This window comes from Maylandia zebra, linkage group LG7 (genome assembly GCF_041146795.1).
Source record: "Maylandia zebra isolate NMK-2024a linkage group LG7, Mzebra_GT3a, whole genome shotgun sequence".
Classification (NCBI taxonomy): Eukaryota; Metazoa; Chordata; class Actinopteri; order Cichliformes; family Cichlidae; genus Maylandia; species Maylandia zebra.
The window spans coordinates 27,767,107-27,789,603 of NC_135173.1; the positions used below are offsets into that span (position 1 = coordinate 27,767,107).

The following is a 22,497-nucleotide window of genomic DNA, read 5'->3' on the forward strand; positions in this document are numbered from 1 at the left end:
TTTAACTTAAACGTGTAGTTATTCAAAAAGGTGGGATTATAAAATACATTTGTGATCAGTTTACAAACACCAATGGGCATGATTGCCATAGTAATTTGGGGCTTTTATTGATTTCTTTGAACTTTTTGGTTTGCTTTTTGTTTTTTACAAGGTAGAATGATTACATATCATACATCGATAATGACTTCAGAAAATGAGAATTAGGTGCACAAGTGAATAATTATTTAGTATTTTATCTGTACATGGTCAAAATCTGCACATCATCTTCTTTCGGCTGCTTCCTTTAGCGGTCACCACAGCAGCTCTTGTGCCTCCATCTCACACTATCCCTAACATCTTTGCTCTGTCACACCAGCCCTGTGCGTGTCCTCCTTCACTACACCCATGAACCTTATCTGTGCTCTTGCTTTTTTTTCCTTCCTACTCTACAGCCAGTGTCTTCACTGCTCATGTCAAAATTGTCTCAGCCTTGAAGCTCTTACTTTGTCTCCAAAGCACTCAACGTTAGCTTTCCATCCGATATACTTGTATATCCTGTCCATTGTGGTCACACACTCAGCACCTCAAGTCCAGCCTGTCGTTTGTTTTTTTTTGTTTTCCAAACTATAGATCACAATGTCACCTGTGAACATCTTGGCAGACAGAAACTGCCAAATGTCATCTGTCAACCTGTCCATCATCACTCCATGAAGGAGCTCAAAGTAGATCCCTGATGTAACCTCAACCCATCTGTCCCTTCTACCTCAACACTGCCTTTCTGTCCTCACACTGTACCTGTTCTGCGCCACCCTCACATACTTCTCTGCCACACCTGACTTCCTCACAAAGCTTTCTCTAGATCCAGAAATACACAGTGCGTCTCTTTCCGGCCACCTTTTTATTTATCCATCAACACTGTCGTCCTCTCGCTTTTATTTATTCATCAGCTTCTCAAAGTACTTCCATCTTCTCAACACCTGGCCACCTGGCTTACACAGCTTGCAGTCATTCAGTTGACCTCTGTATGCCAAAGTATTCCAGAGTCAAGCATGACAACATCTGTCTGACTGCTATTAATTATTTAATATTGTCAGCCTGTCCCAGCTACTATAAGGCACGAGGCAGGGTACACCCTGCACATGTCACCAGTTAAAAGGGACCTGTCCAGGGTGACACATAGAGACAGACAACAATTCATACCTATGAAGGTAACTAACCCCACTAACTGCATGTCTTTGGACTGTGGGAGGAAGCCGGAGTACCCAGAGAGAACCTACACAAGCATGGGGAGAACATGTAAACTCCACACAGAAAGACCCTGGCCAGGTGCTGGAATTGACCTTCTTGCTGTGAGGCAAACGTGCTAATCCTCCTGGAGCACTTTCTACAACAGGATGGGAGAAAAATTCAGTTTAATTCTATTTATTTATACAGCGCCAAATCAAAGTAACAGTTGCCTTAAGGCGATGTACAAAACTGTAAACGGATCAAAGCAGTTCTGCCTTAACTAAATGTAGATAAAACAGTTTGAATGTGCACTTTGGTTCCCCCTGGTGGTTAGAGATAACTACTAATGAAAAATATAATTGATTCCATCATAATAAAAGTAAAAGTCATTAAACCCTTATTATGCTTTCATAAATACTATTTCTTTTATTTATCCTCTGACGTTCAACATTTGATTAGTTCCTAAACTTCTAAACACGATGTACAACTTTGTAAAACTGCAGGTTTCCTGCAGTGTGGGGGTTAGCTTCAGTTCCTTCCTGCTTAGTCTTCTCTGTGTTCACAGTGTTATTGACTCACAACATGGAACAGGATGTGAGTATCTACGTTCACAAGCAGAGGGTGCATGCAAGCAGAGCAAGAAAGGTGACGTGTGTGCATGCATGCAGGGTGGAAAGAGAAAGAGGGTTATATGCAGATGTGCTCTGAAAAAGAAATCTTATGGTGGTTTCATGTGTGTACCTTCACACCTTTAGTATCTCCACGCTACATTTTCTTGTTTTACTATCTCCTCTGCTCCCTGCTCCTGACTCAGTGCAGTTGGATTTGTACACACTGTTTTATTAGATTAAAATCTGTCTTCTTTTTGTAAATTTGGCGGTATGGACATGCATCTTTCCTTTCGTTATTTCTCTAAGGAGCAGTACAAGATCACAGATTAACTTTTTGTGCATCTTCATATTAATTTCATCGTTTTATTGAAGTCCACAGAATGGAGGCTGTTTCCCAGAACCTGCAAGGTAAGCTGAGCCATTTTCAGCAGCAAAGTTAATGCGCTTTGATATTTCTGATTCTTTGAACATAGGATGATAGCATTGAAACACCTTAAAGGTTTTTACATGTATTTCAACTCAGTCTGTTTAAGCTGACCTAGTTAAAGCAAATGCAATCTAATTCAGGGGCTCCAAATGTTGCCATACTGGGTAAAAACGGGTGCTTAGCAACAAAATGTGAGACTTTCTGTCACAGAGATCATCTTACATGTATTTATTTTTGTCTAAAACTTCAAACATACAGTTTTAATGATGTAAGATTATTTATAAAGATGTAAATAATCTGTGCTTCAGTGATACTAGCCATACAACTTTTTACTGGACTAAATCCTGACTTCATAAAAAACATCTGGTCTGCACAGTTAAGTTAGGCTTTTCTTTTTCATTGAAACAAACTGTTTATGCCTAAAGGTCAGCTTCTCCTACTTAGTTACCGTCTGTGTTTCCACTTTAACAGTCAGTGACACCAACTGACAAAAAGAAGGAAACGTGACTCAGTGTGTGGTTTGTTAGCAGTGTTATGAACTGAATAAAGACAGTCCGATACCAGGACTCTGAAATTATTACTCTGTTAGTGCTCCGATTAATTTCTAAAGAAGGGTGGGTGCACAGCTGACCTTCATCATGCAGCATTCTGCAGAAATTCAGTGTAATCTGAGCACATGATCGGTATTGTATGTAACATGTCCCTGAATTCAGCACAGCAGTCAGTTGCACTCTGACTGTCAGTATTTCCATGCCATAGACCTTGCCGGTGCCAAAAAAGCCTCTGAATAACAGTGAATCTGGCACTTGTTTGGTGAGGTGACTCCGAGAAATTTCTGTGCCATCTTAAAACTCTAAACTACCTGAACTTCATTAGAAATGATCACCTAGTCATGTATAATCAGGGTTAAGGTTGGAACTACTAGGGCTCACTTCTGTAAAACATCAAACCCTGATTATACAGCTATTGCATAATAACAGTTTGAATGTTCTCTCACAGATGTTTTACTGTCTTTGTGGGGGACGTACCTAATTTCTGTCCTTCAGCAACTTCTGAGCCTCAGGTTCATTTCATATCTGCTGCCCTTTAGATAGATTATTAAAAACTAATATCACATGCTATTTATTTGTAGATACCGTTCAGGTATGTTTTTTGCCCCAACCAAATAAGCTAATGTTATTTATAAATGAATGGACAACATTAATTTGATCAGTTCATTTAAGTTTTTTTGTACAGGTCATTCCCAATAAGACAGACGTTCTAATCCTCAGAAAGCGTGGCTTACATGATCAGTAACACTGTAGGCGTCCTGTCCTCTGCTAATTTTATCAAATACAAATAATTTCATCTTTGACCAGTCCCAGTGTTTTTGCACCCACATAAAGGAGTTTTCTTTGTGCTGATTTTCCCCCACAAAGCTTTTTTTATTCTCACGTTCATCCAGACCATCCTTTATCAGCTTTTGTTATTCATCATTGTCTTCGCTCTGTATCTGATTACTTGTGGGGAAATTCAGGCTACTATTTGGCCACTTAACACCTGATCAATGTGTCCATCTCCTTTCAGTAGCTTACCGTTGCCCACATCACCTATTTTCAAACTTGTCAGCCTCACCTACAGAGCAGTGTACTGTTGGTCTCTGAGGTCTCCTGTGGATCAAGAATCAAGAGTTTTTGTGTCATACACACCATGTGTGAGTTTTATAATATAAATCTGTAATTTTGTATATGAAAAGAATGAGTGAGTGGACTCTTGTAAAAGTCTTTTCCTTCTTATACGGGTACATACACAAACCAGATGTTATTGTAACTGCTGATTTTAACTCTGATTTATAGGGGAATTTGTAAAAGTAAGGTATCTAAAGCGACAAAACCCCCTCAAATATATCTACTATATTGAGTTTAACTGAAAGTCATTCACATTGAAAGTCGTTACAAATACATTTCCTTTCTGTACTAAAGTTACAGGGCAAGTTTCCATTATTTCAGTTTGCCTCAAACCGCAGAAAAGAGGTTGCTGGGCAGTTTCAGATCTTGCACTACTTTTGTTTCTTTGAAAACTCAATTTCACAAGTTTACACACACAAGTTTTCACAAGTCTTAGCATTTCACAAATCACTATATTATCACTATGTAATTCCCTACACTAAACTCAGAACTCCTGCCTGTTCGTTCTTAAAATGGGCTGGAAATAAGAACCACGTGGGTAAATAAACAGAGTTTACAAAGGATGGATGTCTTCATGCCTCACAAAGTAGGTGGTGTTTATAGGTGGTGTTTAAAGCCTGGTAATACGACTGTTTAACACGATGACAACAATGTGCTGTAGCTCAGGTGGTAGAGCAAGTCAGCTACTAACCGGAAGGTTGGCAGTTCGATCCCAGGCTCCTTGTCAAATATCTTTGGGCAAGATACTAACCCCAGGTTGCTCTCTGATGCATCCATCAGCGTGTGACTGAGCACTTAACACCCATTCACGCAGTTTAGTGCTTGTGTGGTTAGGTGAACGAATTAGTTGTATAAAGCGCTTTGAGTGCTCAGAGTAGAAAAGTGCTATATAAGAACCAGTCCATTTACCATTCTTAAACCTTCCATTGCACGTGTTGTCACTTACCCTTCAGTCCAACACTGAGGATGCTTTGGAATTTGGCCCTTTGTCGGCCACTTGTGCCAGTTGTAACTCCTACAAAATTTCTAGGTGCAGTGAAGATGCTGGTGGTGTACAGTGTGGAGGATCTGTGGATCTCAGTTCAGGTTTTTGCAGAAATGGTCTTGTTTGCCTAGTGTCATCCACACTATATTGCCAAAAGTATTCACTCACCCACCCAAATCACTGAATTCAGGTCTTCCGATCACTTTCGTGGCCACAGGTGTATAAAATCGAGCACCTAGGCATGCACCGCTCGCTCTCAGGAGCTCCGTGAATTCCAGCGTGGGACCGTGATAGGATGTTACCTGTGCAACAAGTCCAGTGATTAAATTTCCTTGCTACTGAATCAGAGGTGGCAAAAGTACAGACATTATGTACTTAAGTCGAAGTACAGATACGAGTGTTAAAAAAATACTCCAGTAAAAGTTGAAGTACTGATTCAACTTCTTTACTCAAGTAAAAGTGAAAAAAGTACAGGCTCTTACATGTACACAAAGTAAGAAAGTAAAAAGTAGCTCTTTGGAAGATGTTTCTACACTGAGTAGTCCTTCCCTTTAAATCGAACCTCTCTTCTTCCTCTCCTGTCCTGATTTTCTTATCTTTCTCCATCTCTGAGTGAAGTTGGCTCTCTTTCTTTTCTCTGCCTGTCAAATATAGCAGCTGGACCTTTAGCTAGCAACACACTGTGCAAATAACTGCACACAAACAGTTTGTGTGTTTGCTGATGTTTGTTGAACTGATAAAATGTGCATTTGAAATTACCTGCACCTTTAAAATAAGACTCCTTTATGCTCCTCGCTCCTCTTTTGAAGCACTAACTAGACGCTGAAGTACTGCTACCACAATTTAAATATCAACAAAAACAAAAATACCCATCGTACTTTAACCGCTGACTTTTTGCCTCTTCCATCTCTTTCTATGTGACATGTCCTGGTGAATAATACATGAACAGGACTGGTTTTCTTGTGTTGCTGTTTAGGCTCAAATTGGTTTGATGTTTGGACGCTCACAGTGAAGTGAAATAATAACTCACCTTAAATATGTTAAAATTAATAATATATATATATTTTTAAATTAAGTAATAAACCTGTTTTGAAAATGTAAGAAGAAAGTACATATACTTGTTCAAAATGTAGTGAGTGAAAGTAAAAAGTAGTCAGAAAGAAAACTACTCAAGTACAGATACCTGAAAATTCTACTTAAGTACAGTAACAAAGTATTTGTACGTTGTTACTTCCGACCTCTGTACTAAATATTCCACAGTCAGCTGTTAGTGGTATTATAACAAAGTGGAAGCAACTGGAACGACAGCAACTTAGTCATGTAGTGGTCGGCCACGTAAGATCACAGAGCAGTCCCTTAGTTTCAGTGTTGGGAACTCTTAATGCTTCAGCATACCAAGACACTTTGGACAATTTCAGGCTTCCAAATTTGTGGGAACAGTTTGGGGATGATCCGTTCCTCTTCCAACATGACTGCACACCAGTGCACAATGCAAGGTCCATAAAGACATGGATGAGAGTTTGGTGTGGAGGAAACCTACTGGTCTGTCCTCACAAATGTGCTCCTTAAAGAATGGTTATAAATAAACACTCCTAAACTATGGAAAGCCTTCCCAGAAGAGTGGAAGCTGTTATAGCTGCAAAAGGTGGGCCGACATCATATTAAACCCTATGGATTAAAGAATGGGATGCGACTCAAGTTTATAGTTAGGTCCATATATATTTGGACACAATATATATTACCTGGTTATTGAAATGTAATTAAATAATGGTTATACAATGGATGTCATGTGTAGTCTCTCAGCTTTCATTTGAGGGTATCTGCATTAAAATTGGATGAAGGGTTTAGGAGGGACCAAGGTAATTGGACAATTGATTCAAAGGCTATTTCGTGGGCAGGTGTGGGCAATTCCATCATTATGTCATTATTAATTAAGCATATAAAAGCCTGGAGTTGATCTGAGGTGTGGTACTTGCATATGGAAGATTTTACTGTGAACAGACAACATGCAGTCACAGGAGCTCTCCATGCATGTGAAACAAGTCACCCTTAAGCTGTGAAAACAGAAAAGAAAACATCTGACAAAGAACAGCTCATGATCCAAAGCAAACCACATCATAAACACAGCGGAGGCAATGTGATGGTTTGGGGTGTATGGCTGCCAGTCCCACTAGGACACTAGTGTTTATTGATGATGTGACACAGGACAGAAGCAGCCGAATGAATTCTGAGGTGTTCTGAGACAAGCTGTCTGCTCAAATCCAGCTACATGGAGTCGAACTGATGGGCATCGTTTCATAATACAAATTGACAATGACCTAAAATATGCAGCCAAAGCAACCCAGGAATTTTTTAAAGCAAAGAAGTGGAATATCCTTGAATGTCACCAGGTATCCAGTCACCTGATCTTAACCCAACTGAGCATTTCACTTGTTGAAGGCTAAACTTTGGACCGAAAGGTCCAGAAACAAACAGTAACTGAAGCCTCTGCTGAAGATGTCCTTAAAAGTATGATAGCAATAGTGATGGTCTGTTTTTGTGTGTAATCCTGTGAGCAGATCAGATATCAGAGCTGCTGAAGCCTCACAGAGTCTGTCTGGTGACGCCTGTTATTTTGAACAACTCCAGTCTGACAACTGGAAGGTCAACCAACAGGTTTATGGTGAGTATCATTGGTAAAAGCCAATACCTTTGGTCTAATGGCTATTTCACTATGACTACGCTAACTAAATCTGAATCAGCTGGTGCTCTTACAGGATCAGCCTCATTACTACTTGTCTGCTAACAGTTTGTTTGCACACAGAAAACACGTTTATGTGGGCACCAGGGCCGCTCTGGCATCGGCATGTACACAAATCTGCCAGGAGGGGGCACTAAAAGATCTGTTTTTACAGTGCGTGTGATTTAGGGTTAGACAAATATTTTTTATCAAGAGTCAGGATCACTTAAAGTTTACTTTCTTGTGGATTAAAGTAAAAATAAATAAATAAATAATGTTGTTAAACTACTTTTATATTTTGTTCATTTATTTAAGGTGGATCAATGTATTCAAATAAATTTTATTGTCCATTATTGATTGAATAAAAAAATGGTAAAAAAAAAAAAAAATTACATATTATAAATTGATTATGTGTTTGTTAAAGTGCATTTTGACTTTTTTACTATAACTTGTTTACTATATTTTGACTTGTTTACTATAACCCGCTGTTTAAAAAGCTAACAATGTATGTATAAACATGTATGAAGGTTCTTAAAGCAGGTCACTGAACAACTTCAAGTTTAATGTTAATTTTTACGAAGTAAAGAAATTTACACTACTCTGTCAAAGGTAGAAAGGAATAAAATACAGATTTTTAAGAACATATATTTATGGCATGATTAATTAATGATTAATGATTGACGCAAAATCAGAGTAAATAAACTGTTGTAAAAGTAATTTGGGCAACATTAATTTGTACCTATTGCACAAGAAGCTAAACTTTAGGTCATCCTGACATGTGACCAAATTTCATATGGTAACTTGTTTCCTGTGTAAGCAGAGTGGTAATAATGAGGATGACGCTCTACGAGCACTAACTGTCCATCTGAGAATTGCATTCGGCTGCTGCAACACTGACATATGGGACGGTTGCAGGAGCAGCATGCCACTTGTGGACCTCAGTGCTACTGTAGTTTGGAGGTCAATGTAAAGGACCAAAATTGCATAAAATGACACTGTTCCTCTGAAGCTGCAGGCATTGGTCTGTCAGTTTGATATCTAATAGCTTTTCTCTTTGTTTTTATGATGTCTGTTTCTCTTAGGTACTGAGTCTATGGAGAGGCTACGTGGTTATAAACAAGCAACCTATCAGGGTAAATTACAACGTCTCTTTTAAACCAAACCAGCTTAACTTAAACATTGTGTGATGAGGTTTGAAATAAGAGGGGTTATTTTTTTCCTTACTGGTTCTTACTTGATAAATGACCATTGTGAGTTATGAGCCTTATGGATTATCCTTTCTGACTAGGACACTGTTTCTGGAGAGAGATAGAGCTGAACGTGCCAAACATTTTCTTTTTATATGTATGTGCATAAATGCCCCGATGCATCGGTGTGCACAGATTCATTCTCACTGTGCATAGAATAAAGCAGTGTAGGACTGGGCGGATATGGCTTGCAGTGTAAAAGCACTGCATCAGTATCAGGCCATTTAACACTGCAGTGAAAGGATGGATTCGGCCGCACCACAGTTACCAAAAAACAATCACATTTTTAAATGGAATTTGTTTTCACTTTGTCTTTATGTGTGTGTGTGTGTGTGTGTGTGTGTATTCACACTCATGCCTTTCTCTCATGCACAGGTGGAGAGCACCTTTAGCTACCTGGAGATTTGCGCCATTAATATTCATAGTCACATGAAGGTACACCATTTATCAGTGTCAATATATAACCTGTTTTTACATTAAATTTTTATATGCACTTATGCATATATAAAACACACATTAAGACAATATTTGATTCTATAAAAAAGACTCGTTTTTATATGCGGAGAGTAACACACGTATGGATGTGTTGCAGATTGTGTTGGAGACAGACAGACAGACTCTGTATTTCAGTGTGTTACACACTGAAGATCTTGAAGCCATGATCAGTCACATGACCGCCTCATTGAAGAGGATCTTTCCTGATTCTTCACCAGGGTGGGTCCGTCTTGCAGTGGGCTCGTACCAGTCTCAAAGCCAATGGCTTCTCAAATCACAGAAAACATTATATGTTTATTATATACAGTGTGTGTTTTTAAAGATACTCCCCAAGTTTACATACAGTTTGATGAATATAGGAAACAATCATAGACTATATATAAAAGACGTAGCCACTACAATGTCATCAGCTGGTTTCCAAAGGCCTGTTGTTGCACAGTCAAAGTGAGCTTGTTCACCTTTGGGACCTTAGCTTTTTGAAATCAGATCTCACACATGGTAGATCTGTCCAACTTTACTAGGCTTTCAGGACAATAAACATGACTAGAAATTCTAAAAGCAACACAATTATATATATTTAGTAAGACCTTAAGGCCAAAATACTTTGAGGTGTTTAATGAGGGAATAGATCAAGTGAGTCAAGACCTGAATTTCCGAGCTCCCAGTCAATAGACTCTTGGTCTGTCTGCAGAGTATTGCAGTTTCATGGGGTACATTTCATATTTTCCTTTAATCCTCAGAAAGCTGTTGAAGACAATTCCACCCGATCTCAAGGACCGACTCCTCACACTGATTGGTGCGATAGAGGAGCAGATGAACAGTCAGCCTGGCTACTGTGGTGTGTTTCATTTCCCAGTTTCAGATAATGTAGTTGGGATATCACTTACTGTACTAACATGTAAACATTTATAAATGTGTTGTACATACTGTGATAAAGCTAAAGACCATTTCAGTTGATCATAAACACCGTATGATTCAAACATTAGCAACACTAACTACATCATCACCGACAGTTTTGCATTTCAGAAAAACAAATGAATTTAAAACTAGAACTAATGTATCTGAGTATCGTTCCCAGGAGGATTCTCTGATACCTATGCTGCTTTGTGTGATTTCAATGAGATGCCGTTTAGAGAAGAGATTCAGTGGGTATGTTAATGTGGCATCAACATAAAATCTAGTAATGCCATCTGCACCAAACTTTAGATGACTCACATTTGAAATAAATTCTAAAATTTTAAATCAATTTTAGCACTTTTTATACAAATATTATAATTAATGTCAAACTGTTTATGCAGGATGTTGACAACATCTACTACATCCACAACTGGAGACAATTCAACCTGCAGGACTTCAGCCACTTAGACAGCAGGTGAGATACAGCATTATGATGGCTAATCCAGTCATACTTTACCGCTGTTACATACCTTCTTTGTCTCCTTTCCTCACAGGGACCTGGCATTGGCAGTAGCGGCTTTGTCCTTTAACCAGTGGTTTACAAAGATTTACTGCAAAGATCTCAAACTGGTACACTATGATTTTTATTTATTTATGTTTGAGTGTTTGAAAGAGTTACCTAAAGGTTTGCACACTTGAATCCAGCTTTTTCTCAAAATGACGACTATTATTCTCATGAATAAACTAAGTGGTCATTTAATAATAGGAACAAAATATATGTTAGATCCAACACAACTGTCACAGAGCAAGACTGCGGTGCTGGAGATGTTATCAGACTGTGGAATCTATATGGAAATAATTATTTGCTTTATTGTTTTGACTGTTATTTGCTTGTGACCCCAACAGTTAATAAGCTGATCAGATGATAATCTTCTTCTCCTTAGCTCTCATTTCAGGTGACATTCTTAAGTGTAAATTCATTTATTATGAATAATATTTAAAAACTATTAGAAAAGCATATAAAAAAACATAAAAGATTGATTTCTCTTGAGGGTTTTGGATCACAATCATTCATAAGTTGTTATGTTCGGGTGTGTGGCGTGGATCTAAATGGAGACACTCGAAGACACGAGTGGGTTTAAACAAGAAGCGAGCTGATTTATTGAGGCTGGTAAAGAGTACAGAGCTGGGGTCTGTAACTTGAGGAAACTTGTCGTGATTTGGTGCAACATGAATGAAATTGAATTGAACTGAAATTTTGCTCTTTTCCATTCTTGATATCACTCCAGACCAAATTATTTCTAAGACCAAATACACAATGACAAAATAACTTGGGTTAAAAAAAAAATCCCCACCAGGACTTTATAAAAACCTCTCCCAGCTCCTGGATTCACGGCAGGCTTATTGTGCATGTGTTTATGGGCCACTGCTAATGCAAAAAAGAAGGTTGGAAACACCACTCTGCACGTTTCTTGTTTTGTTCTTTCAGTCAGTGGATATCCAGCAGCAGCTGACATACCTGCTGTCGAGGTCTCCCAGTCTGGAGGAGCTCTCGCTGGAGGCCAGTGGACTGAAGCTGTGAGTTTCTGTGTCCACATACAGACGGGTCAAAAATCAATGAAAAAACAGAAAGTGTCTCAGAAAGATGTGGGGTCATTATGGAGCCCAGGTGCTCTATTGATGAATGCATTATTATCATGCAGAAGAAACCACTAACAGCAGGAGAGAACACTGAGAGGACCATTAGTTTCAAACCAGCAGAATGCTCCCCACAGCTCAACAGAGCTCCTCACTGCACGTTTGAGCTTTTAACCATGACTTTAACAAAATCTGGGACTCTTGTCTCAGGACCCCTCCTTCTTGTGACAACATAGACCTTTGTTACTCTGGCTGAGTGTTTGCACTCGTCACAGGCCAAGCAGATGCCTCCTTTATGTTACTGCGGTGACTCAAGATCCAAACATCTTAATTGTATAAAACATTTGCACAATATCATGTATTTCAGGAAAATATATGTACTCAGGAAGAAATATTTTCACTTGTTAAACTAGGCAGACTTTAAATTACTTTGATTTACAGTGTAGCTTACAGGTATTGAGACTGACAATAATCTTCTTTACAGGGACTTTGCAGTCAAAATGGCTGCTGCCCTCAAAGAGCATGCCTCGTCTAACCTGCAATCTATCAACCTCTCTGGCAATCCAATTGAAGACAAAGGTGAGCTTTTTAGATTTGACACCTGATTCATGTATGTCGTTGTGACTAAGATGTGAATAGGGGGAAAGCGTCTACTGCTGCAAATCATAATAACTGGTTTGTAGTTGTATGCCTTCACCAAACAGCTGCAGTTTAGATTCATATCTGTGCAGACTCAGACAGTAATATGTATATAGTGAAAACTTTTATTAAAGGTATGAAGTGATTGGCAAACAAATTTGATTCTAGTAGAACATAAAAGCCTTCCTGAGAAAAGGCAAGCGTCACCAGCACAGACACATCATAAAATGCAGGTAGTAATCATAGATACCGAATAAAATGACTAAAAATAAGAATATTTTTGTTCTAAAAAGTGTCAAGTCAGTGAATGAGAATATACAAATCGCAGCAGAGTTGAATTATTATTAATGTCATTGCCTCTACCTGTGCTTTTCTGCAAAATATGTCCCTTTGAAAGACACTATTTTAACTCACAGTTGTGTTAATGTTTTGTGTTTTCACTGCAAGGTGTAATAGCGCTAAGTCAGAATTTGGAGAATCTGGAGAAAGGACTCAAGCGCCTCTCCCTGTCCAGGGTGTCGATGACTGCCAGAGGTACAAACACTATAAACTGTAGAAATAATGTGCTGTTTTCATTAGTTTAATAAGATAAGGAGCAGAATGAAGACAGAATCGAGTAAATATGAAGAGGAGGTGAACACTCAGGACTTTTACAGTCTGAAAGCATATATTGAATGCCAGAAAGAAACCATTCAGTAGAACATTTTAGTTGCTGAATGTGCTGCTTAAAAGTCACTCGACCAAAAGGTAATGTTGTTCCTGATGACCTTGCACTTCAAAATAAAAGCACTTCCTGTCAACACTTTGCATTGTACCACTAAATAATTATAATTAGTGTGTTAAAACACACCTCTTAGATACAAATTCGAACAAATGCTGAGTATAGTATGATCATATTTTTGTACAATACATCCAGGTATATCAGTTTTGCAGATTCCTCTTTTGCTCGTCTTTGAATGAATATGAAATGAATAAAAGGAGGATTCCTTCGGATATTTTGCCTGCCGCCATAAATGTGTTTCACACCATCTTTGCTGTCACATCCTTACCCCATTCAAAATAATCATTATTTGTGGTTTGATTGTTTTTTTTCCAGGTCTCGGCTGTCTGAGTCAGGTGTTGTCCTCCAGTCAAAGGTTCTCAACATCTCTGACCCACCTCGATCTGTCTGGTAACACCAGTAGCCTGGTTACTGAGGAAGCCACGGTAACACTCTGCTTTATGTGTTTTCACATGATATGGATTGAAGACAAATGATGCAACGAATACTCTTACAGTACTTGCAGTACGCGTACCTTTAACATCCAGAAGTGGTGCCGACTATTATCCTGACCTTGCTTGCAACCAGCTTCACTGGTTTGTTGAAACATTTCAGCTTGTGGTCTTCACAAGGGTAATCATCACCGAAGGCCACAAGGTCCAATACGTTGCTCATGCAACAAAGTATTTCTATGTACAACAAAGGTTGCTGGACTTGTAACGTGTTGTCCAAGCACCGTGAAAGTAAGTGAAGGTTTGCCAGAAACAGCAACTCTGTTTCAAGACATACGCTGATGGTTTTCCATCCTGGATAAGAATGTAGACATGTACAGAGCCTAAACGTTTTCTCCAGTAGAGTCCAAATAATGGATTCTGATTTCAGTCAAGCAAGTCTTATGTTTATCAAAATATCCTAGAAATATTCTGGAAATTATTTTCTTTATTATCTTATTATTATCTTCTTCTTCCTAAGTTAATGCTGGCCTGTTAGGATGGTGATTGTGTCTCTCCTTGTCATCATTTCAGCTGCCTAGTCTCTGAAAGAAACCATGTCTACATAACTCAGACTTTATGATGCATCTGTGTGTCTCTTGCAGTTTCTCTTCAAGTTCTTGTCCAGTACAAACTCTCTGTCTTATCTGGACCTCAGTGATACCAGCTGCCCTCTGGACACAGTCAGTGACATACTGTTTTTATAACTGTGGACTTCTTTCCATCATCTCATTGATTTCTCATTGATTGATATTTGGAAGAATCAGAGGCCATGGTTGGATCTCAACAAAATGGATAAAACAATAAAACAAACCAAAATCAGGGACCTCATAGCTTGTGCCCAAGACCAATCTGTACTACATTACATCTATGTTAATATTTATGTTTTATCCACTCATATATCCAGTTTGATAGCTTCCCCAGGTCGCCAGTCTGATGCAGGGCCAACACATAGAGACAATTATTATTATTATTATTATTATTATTATTATTATTATTATTATTATTATTATTATTATTATTATCATTATCATTATTATTATTATTATTATTGTCATTGTTCTTGTATGCACAGTATCAAAACAGTGGTTTGAAACAATTGCTTGTATTTTACTTACTTTCTGTAGATAACTCGCTCACTTTAACCTTTCTTTTCATGCAGTTATTTGTGTCGCTGTCTGCTGGATGTTGTTACAAACTGGTGCACCTTAACCTGGCCAGGAATCCTTTCAGCCACAGGTCAGCTCCACTGTCCATATCTGTAAACTCATTGGACTTCAGTTTCTTAGTTGGTTTGAAATGCAGCAGCTTTTGAAAACCAGAAGAGGGCATTCCAAGCCTATGGAGTCATACTGCGACAATTTATAGGATCAACCAGTCCACAAGTTTACTAAACAACATTAATGAACAAATTAAATATGAATATTCACCACAGTACTGCAGTACCTCAGGTTACAGTCTGAGAACATAGTAGCATGAAGTGTTCAGAAGGAGCTTTGACAGCATGTGCACAAACTGGCTTATACCATAAACAAGTGGCTTTTACAACATATCACCTGATGTTGTTGAGAGTTGTTAAAGTTGTTAAATGTGAAACGCCTTTCACCATAGAAAAAAAGAGCAGTTCCAGAATTAGTAGATAATTTAGGTGTCAACATAAATAAATAAATCAGTAAAAAAAAAGATGTCCCATAATTTCTTTCATCCAACGTGTGTTTTTATAACAATATGCTCGGTGCTGTGTTTGACACAATCTTGTTACAAATTCTTAGGAACTTGAAAAATGATATTTAATATTTTCCATATACACAATATATTAAGCCATTAAAAAGATGTCATGTTAAACTGTCATCAGCTGATAAATTCATAGATTAATTCACTGATAGATTCAGAGATCGAGAGGTATCTACTAAGTTATCTATTAATTGAAAGGTTGAATATGTGAACCTGATCCAGACACCCTGCTGTCTTCATGAATGTTTATGTGACTACTACAAGAAATCTCTTTCTTTCTCTCTCTCTCCCTCTGTGTGTGTGTGTGCACGTGTGTGCACGTGTATAGAAAGGTGCAGGAGGTCACGAGGAGCATTCAAGAGTTCTTTAGTCAGAGCTGTGAGCTGAAATATGTTGGGCTGTCTGCAACCAAACTACCTCCACAAGCTCTCAGGTGTGTCCACACACTGTCACATATGACACGAAAGCTCACTGTTGGCCGTGGGAACTGTGAAGTGGCTGAAAAAGTCTGGCTAAAAATGTAGTTAATTAATGAATGAAGCCCTGAAATGGGAATTAAAATGCATGTTTTTGTACTTTTATATTCTAAATCAGTCACACGCAGTTAGTTGAGACGTTTTTTTGCACAGCCATATTTCGCCACCGCTACACCGTAGGCACTTTTCACACTGCATCTCAGAGTAATGCTAATGACCACAAAATTTCTTTGTGGGTTTTATTTTCATCGGTGTATTTTATCAGTGCTTTGCCATTGACCTTTCATTTTTGTGAATCATTACGTAACTCAATAAAAACCTGTTTGTTAGCTGTGCTTAATGACGTCAGACAGCAGGGGAAAAAACGTGACGGTTGATGTTAGTCAGCGCTGGCAACCTTAGTTGTATTTAATATGACAGCATTTTTGACTTGGTTAGAATAAAGATGAATAAAAATATAGTTTTTCCACCTCTCTTATCACAATTACTATTGTACGTACTAACCGTGAAGCATCCCATGTATCAGTAAGAGATGTTTTGAAGCGCTTTAGGTTCATATGTGTGAAAGTTTTTGTCAAACTATATCTTGTTAGGAAATACTAGGTTAAAAAAGCAACCATTGCTTACCTTCAGAGTACTACTGTCCACACTGCCAGCACATATTGTACTTTCTAAAACACAATTACAAATACTGACGAACTAGTAGTCTGTGGTTAATGAATCTATTGATATGTTTTGCAACCAGGTTATTACTGCAGGGTCTGGCAACCAACAAACGACTGTTTGGGCTGGAGTTAGACCTAAGCAGCTGCGAGGTACACACTCACATACCCTCATGCAGAAAGAATAGCTTTTTTCATTTATGATGAATGGTAGCATCCACAGTAGGAACATGTTTTAGACCAATAAATATGTGTTTGTTTATGTGTAGCTACGTTCAGCAGGAGCCCAGGTGATACAGGAACACATCTCTGAAGCCACAGCCATCAGAAGTCTGGATATCTCTGACAACAGTATGCAAAACAACTTTCTTACACACAAATCCAATTATGCCATATAAAACCTGCAAAACTCATTTCAGTACATTGAAGTTCAGGCTCACAGTCCCCGCTCTAACTCATCCCAAAGGAGTTCTAACTCAGTCAAGTTCTTCCACACCAAACTGTCTCATCCATGTCTTTATGAACTTTGCTTTGTGCACTGCTGTGCAGTCGTAGTGCAACAGGAAGGGGCCATCCCCAAACTGTTCCCACAAAGTTGGGAGGATGAAATCCAAAATGTCTTGGTATGCTGAAGCATTAAGAATTCCTTTGACTCCAGAGAACACGTCCACTGCTGAGTCCACTAGCAGCACTTTGACAGGCTTGGATGCAGCTGCACGGCCATGGAAACCAACTCCATGAAGCTCTTGATGCACTTTATCAGCTAATCTGAATGCCACATAAAGTCTGTTGTGACTGACTCAACCCAAAGTTGGTGACTTCTGTGTGTGACAGTGTATCTCTGAGTTCTTTGCCTTATTTTGTCAAGTGCTTATTTTCAAAGTCAAATTATTTTTCCTCTCCAGAGTGAGAAGATTGATAGCACCCTCATAACTATAACCCTAATATGATCAACAACAATTTGACAGTTAGCTTTTTTTCACTAGATGAATAATAAGAGAATTATTAAAATACAGTAAACCCATTTACACCAGGAAGAATGAATGCTTCCACCACTTTTCCCTTGCTCTCTGACTGTAGGTTTTGAGAATGACATGGTGACCCTGGTTCTGTCAGTCGGTCGATGTCAGTCTCTTCGACATCTTGCTCTGGGGAGAAACTTTGCCATGAAATCCAGGTATGATGAAAAAGATTAAGAGGTCGCCTTACTCTACCACCACATTGTCTACTGACATCAGTTTATCACACTGACCCTTCACAATGTTTAAAATGCTTCCATATAGCAAATACAACTGATTATCTCATTTGAATGTTCATTAAAAGTAAGTGGTTATACATAATAGTAGAGTCCGCTGTGTGCAGCGGGTCATCAGAATAGAAACATAAAAATGGTGGCCATCACTTTTATAGAATAAGATTGTCAAAGACGCCAACTGAAATGCAGATGTTCACAGTTATATGTAGGGGTGCACATCAGTGGTCCACATTCACTGTCAAAATAAAAGACGCGCACAAGATAGGACGTTGCAACGCGCGTTTGCGTCCATATAAAAGGCACTGTTTTTGTCCACTAGAGTGGGATTTTCACGGCACATTCTGCACCACATCTCTGTGCGTTCATCATCTGTTTGAAGCCAGCTCACCTCCTGCAACTACTTTTCCGAGAATACGCGCTTCTTTTGTGGTTCGGACTCCTTCTGACATTTCTTTGGAGGTGGAGGAACATCACAGTAATTGCTTAAAGGAGCTTCTTCGACATCTTTAAGAGTTCTAAACAAATGTCTGTCCTCCTCCAGAAAATCTTATGTACGCAAACACGCGTTGCAACTTCTTATCTGGTGCGCGTCTTTTATTTTGACAGCGAATGCGCACCTGCGGACCATTTATGTGCACCTCTGGTTATATGTTTTTAAACTGAGTAACTGAATTCAATTAAACAACCTTTGCATGATATAAAATTTGTATTGCACACAAAGTATAGTAATAGTAATGTAAAAAAAACAGAAACTGCAACATCAGTAACTGTAAAGCTGCACTTTCAGAATCTGTAACATCATCGCTCAGTATTAATGCAGCAAACTGATGCATGATTTGGACAATATGGTAACATCATTTCTGTGGTAGAACATAGACATAGGTCAGAATATTTCCAGGTCAAACACACATTTGACCTATTTATCATAATCCAAGCATTTATCGGCATTTATGTTCCTGCCTCTAGCTATATTGGTCCTAGATTCATAAGCTGAGTTTCTCTTTTCCATAGACACCAGGTGTTGTTACAAGGTACACAAAGAACTATCACTTTCTGCCACCCGTTTGGCTCAACAACGTGCCACTGCTAATTAAATCTTTCAGATCACAATATTTATTTCAAAGTCGGTGCTATTTGTAAACTAGTCAGCCTGTAGTTTAAAGAATGTAAATCAGTAAATGTATTTTCTCCTCGTTCTTAAGTTTTTTCTCTTCTTTCTCCCTTCATTTCATGTCTGCCTACTTTGCTATCGACCAGAGCGCTCACTGACGTTCTTCAACGTATAGCTCAGCTAATCCAGGATGAAGAGTGTGTGAGTGAAACCTTCAGTGTACTTTAATGTAATTCAGTATCCCTGCACTGGATGTCCAGCCTGTCAGATGTGTTACCCTGCCTGTGACCCTGAAATTGAAATCTGTGTTTGCAGCCCTTGCAGTCTTTATCAGTGTCTGACTCCAAGCTGAAGACTGGGATGCACATTCTGCTGAGTGCTTTGGGTGGTCATGCAGCTCTGGTTGAACTTGACATTAGTGGAAACTTTATCGGAGATACAGGAGCTAAAATGCTGTCCAAAGCCCTGATGAGTAATACCAGCCTGAGGTGCACATGTAAACACACACACACACACACACACACACACACACACACACACACACACACACACACACACACACACACTCTCTCTCTCTCTCTCTCTCTCTCTCTCTTTTAAGAATGTTTGTAATTAATAAATGTTCTAATCCAAAGAGCTAATTAGTGAATTAAAGATCATCCTTTCAGAGGCAGAGAAAGTATGAAATATCAGTGGAAGGCAGAGCTGTATTTCCTCAAACTGACTGATCTCTCTTTTTTTAAGGACTTTAACATGGGACAGAAACAGTGTGACTGCTAGAGGTTTCCAGGATGTAGCAGATGCCTTGGAGAGGTCATGGACACACACACACACACACACACACACACACACACACACACACACACACACACACACACACACACACACACACACACACTTGTTAAATGACAGCGTCCAGGTAAATGTCAAAAAACGCTTTGCTGGCTTTTACCAGAAAAAATGTTTTTTAAAATATACAATTCCTTTGAAACACCGGCTGCTTTTTCACTCGTGTTTAGTCCAGTCCTTATAGCTGACAAATTTCAAAGGAATGTTTTGTATGTTCACTTGTTTATTTGATTCCTAAGCTACTTAAGACTGATCTATGGATCTTTCAAACATAAAAATGGCACCTAACCCAAGGAATGAACCAGTAACATGTCTACATATAATAGACAACTTATCAAAGAACCATTTAAATCATATATTTATGCAACAGAACAAAAAGCAGCCGATATCCGCAAAAGAGCTTTGTAATGTCTTTCAAGATGCTTTGAGAACTATTCCTGAGGACTATTTAGAAAAATTATATGAGAGAATGTAGGCTGTGTTGAAGAATAAAGGTGGTCATATCATAGAAAGGCAAGTCCCAATAAATTGCTGCACCTAGTTCCCATTTTCCTATTAAATATTTTTAAAAGAAAGACAGACTCAATATGGGTGACGGTGCAGTAGTCAGCTCTGGTACTTCATAGCAAGAAGGACCAGGGTTTGAATCCAGTCTGATGCTCTGTGTGGAGTTTGCATGTTCTCCCTGTGCACCGTTAAACAGATCCATAATTTGATGTTAGGTTTCTTTGTTATGCAGGAACTTCACTCTGCAGCACATGTCTCTTCCCCTTGCCGATATCACACCGAGTTACCGTAGCAACCCTGACAGAACAAAAGAGGCCCTGCACAAGGTCAGTGTGTTTAGCAGGTTGTTATTTAAGATTGTATGCGTTTTATGCGTTTAGGGCAAGGGTCAATTAATTTTTACATCACAGTTGAAGTTCATGTTTTCTCTTGTTTTCTATTGCTGTGTTTTTTTGGACATCAGAGAACTGAGACAGCAAATGCAGCCAGCATACACATCTAACAGATTCATTGTAGTCTATGTAGCGATACAGTCCAAATTTATATTATACACTGAACAAAAATATAAACGCAACACTTTTGTTTTTGCTCCCATTCCCCATGGGATGGACGTAGAGACCTAAAATTCATTCCAGATACACAATATAACCATCCCTCCCAAACAGTGGTCACAAATCAGTCCAAATGTGTGGTAGTGGGCACATCTGCTATATTGAGATAATCCATCCCACCTCACAGGTGTGCCACATCAGGATGCTGATCTGACATCATGAGTAGTGCACAGGTGTACCTCAGACTGCCCGTGTATATAGTAATATATATTAATTGTTGTTTGGAAAGGCTTCTTCTTTTTCCGGACGTCAGCTGCGTGTCTTTGTTTGTGTGTGTGTGTTCAGATTCAGCAGCATTTAGACAGAAACAACCAGAGACAGTCTGACAGCATAGAACTTCGACAAGTCTTTAGAACTCAACAGTCTGAAAAGGTAAGCCAGTAAAAATACAAGATATTAATTTATGTAACTGCAACATCATTTATTCAACTAGTAAATTTATATAACTAGTAATAGTTGCTGCTCAACCACAAATGATTTTCCTTACAAATGTGGCTCATTTTAAGGGGAATTAAACAGGCTTCACAGCTTAATTACCAAGAAACATTGTTACAACAAAGAAATAATTGACCAAATGAAAATTACCTTACTCTTTGTACCAGGTCATATAAATCTTATGTGTATGTTGTCCACCGTTTTAGCTCGTCCATGGAATGTGTCGCCAGTTAGAGAGCAGCCTTCAACGTTTAAGCCACTGTAGCATTCAAGAGGACCAAGCTGATGTCCTCAAAGCGCACGAGGTGCTGCAACATGCCAGGGACTCTTTAAAGGTACATGCTTCAAATTTAATTTTGGATATTTAAGCATATTTATGTATGTTTTGATTGTTTTCCCCTTACCTTTGCAAATACAGGGGGACAGAAGATACAAAAAACCTCTTTTAAATGAAGTGAATGCTTTTTGAATGAAGTCAAGCATTAGCCTATAACAATATCCTCACTGAAGTGACCAGGGATTGTAAATGATGCTGTATGCCACCTAATATTTCTTTTGGTATTATTTGTGTAGCTGCTGCCGTCGCTATATGAGGTAGGCAGGAAGTGCGCCTCCGATGGAGACTTTGTGAACAGCATTCTTACTGACACGGCTACTGCACTGACCAATGAGTTCACTAGGAGCATACAGGTAAACGTTTAGAAAGCACTCACTGTGTGCACACGCGTACACACACACGTTCAAGAAATATGAGAATCCATGTCCAACTTCAACTTCAGCAACAACAACGAGCACACACAGGTAGCCCAAATCAAACATGAATAAATTCTTGAAAAAAGGCTTGGCTTGCAAATAACTTGGGGGTGTCTTCATCTACAGAACACAGTGTAGTTCAAAGTATCTGAGAATCCCCAGAAAGCTTAGTTAATATAGACTGAGGCAAAATAGAGTAGAGCCATAGTCTGAGCAATCAAAAAATGAATTTATTTTGGAATGGACGCTGTTTTTTCAGCTAGCTACATAATTTGTCTGCTAAAGTAAAAAAAAAAAAGCAAAAATAATAGCTGTTTTAACC

General features: G+C 38.7%; 1 protein-coding gene across 1 annotated transcript in view; it reads left to right on the forward strand.

The window, feature by feature from the left end:
• Positions 1-1,870: 1,870 nt before the first annotated feature.
• Positions 1,871-22,497, forward strand: part of carmil2 (capping protein regulator and myosin 1 linker 2) — a 62,762-nt gene continuing 42,135 nt past the window's right edge. The window contains exons 1-26 of the mRNA XM_004556231.4: positions 1,871-2,225; positions 7,455-7,558; positions 8,698-8,748; positions 9,238-9,297; positions 9,455-9,576; positions 10,098-10,195; positions 10,436-10,506; positions 10,656-10,729; positions 10,809-10,884; positions 11,744-11,832; positions 12,377-12,471; positions 12,979-13,065; positions 13,628-13,737; positions 14,388-14,465; positions 14,945-15,021; positions 15,845-15,949; positions 16,738-16,807; positions 16,924-17,005; positions 17,735-17,831; positions 19,167-19,221; positions 19,336-19,508; positions 19,765-19,833; positions 20,609-20,702; positions 21,273-21,359; positions 21,629-21,757; positions 21,996-22,112. Of these exons, the coding sequence (XP_004556288.3) occupies positions 2,198-2,225; positions 7,455-7,558; positions 8,698-8,748; positions 9,238-9,297; positions 9,455-9,576; positions 10,098-10,195; positions 10,436-10,506; positions 10,656-10,729; positions 10,809-10,884; positions 11,744-11,832; positions 12,377-12,471; positions 12,979-13,065; positions 13,628-13,737; positions 14,388-14,465; positions 14,945-15,021; positions 15,845-15,949; positions 16,738-16,807; positions 16,924-17,005; positions 17,735-17,831; positions 19,167-19,221; positions 19,336-19,508; positions 19,765-19,833; positions 20,609-20,702; positions 21,273-21,359; positions 21,629-21,757; positions 21,996-22,112 (2,298 nt within the window). The 5' untranslated portion in view covers positions 1,871-2,197. The remainder of the gene's footprint in view (positions 2,226-7,454; positions 7,559-8,697; positions 8,749-9,237; positions 9,298-9,454; positions 9,577-10,097; positions 10,196-10,435; positions 10,507-10,655; positions 10,730-10,808; positions 10,885-11,743; positions 11,833-12,376; positions 12,472-12,978; positions 13,066-13,627; positions 13,738-14,387; positions 14,466-14,944; positions 15,022-15,844; positions 15,950-16,737; positions 16,808-16,923; positions 17,006-17,734; positions 17,832-19,166; positions 19,222-19,335; positions 19,509-19,764; positions 19,834-20,608; positions 20,703-21,272; positions 21,360-21,628; positions 21,758-21,995; positions 22,113-22,497) is intronic.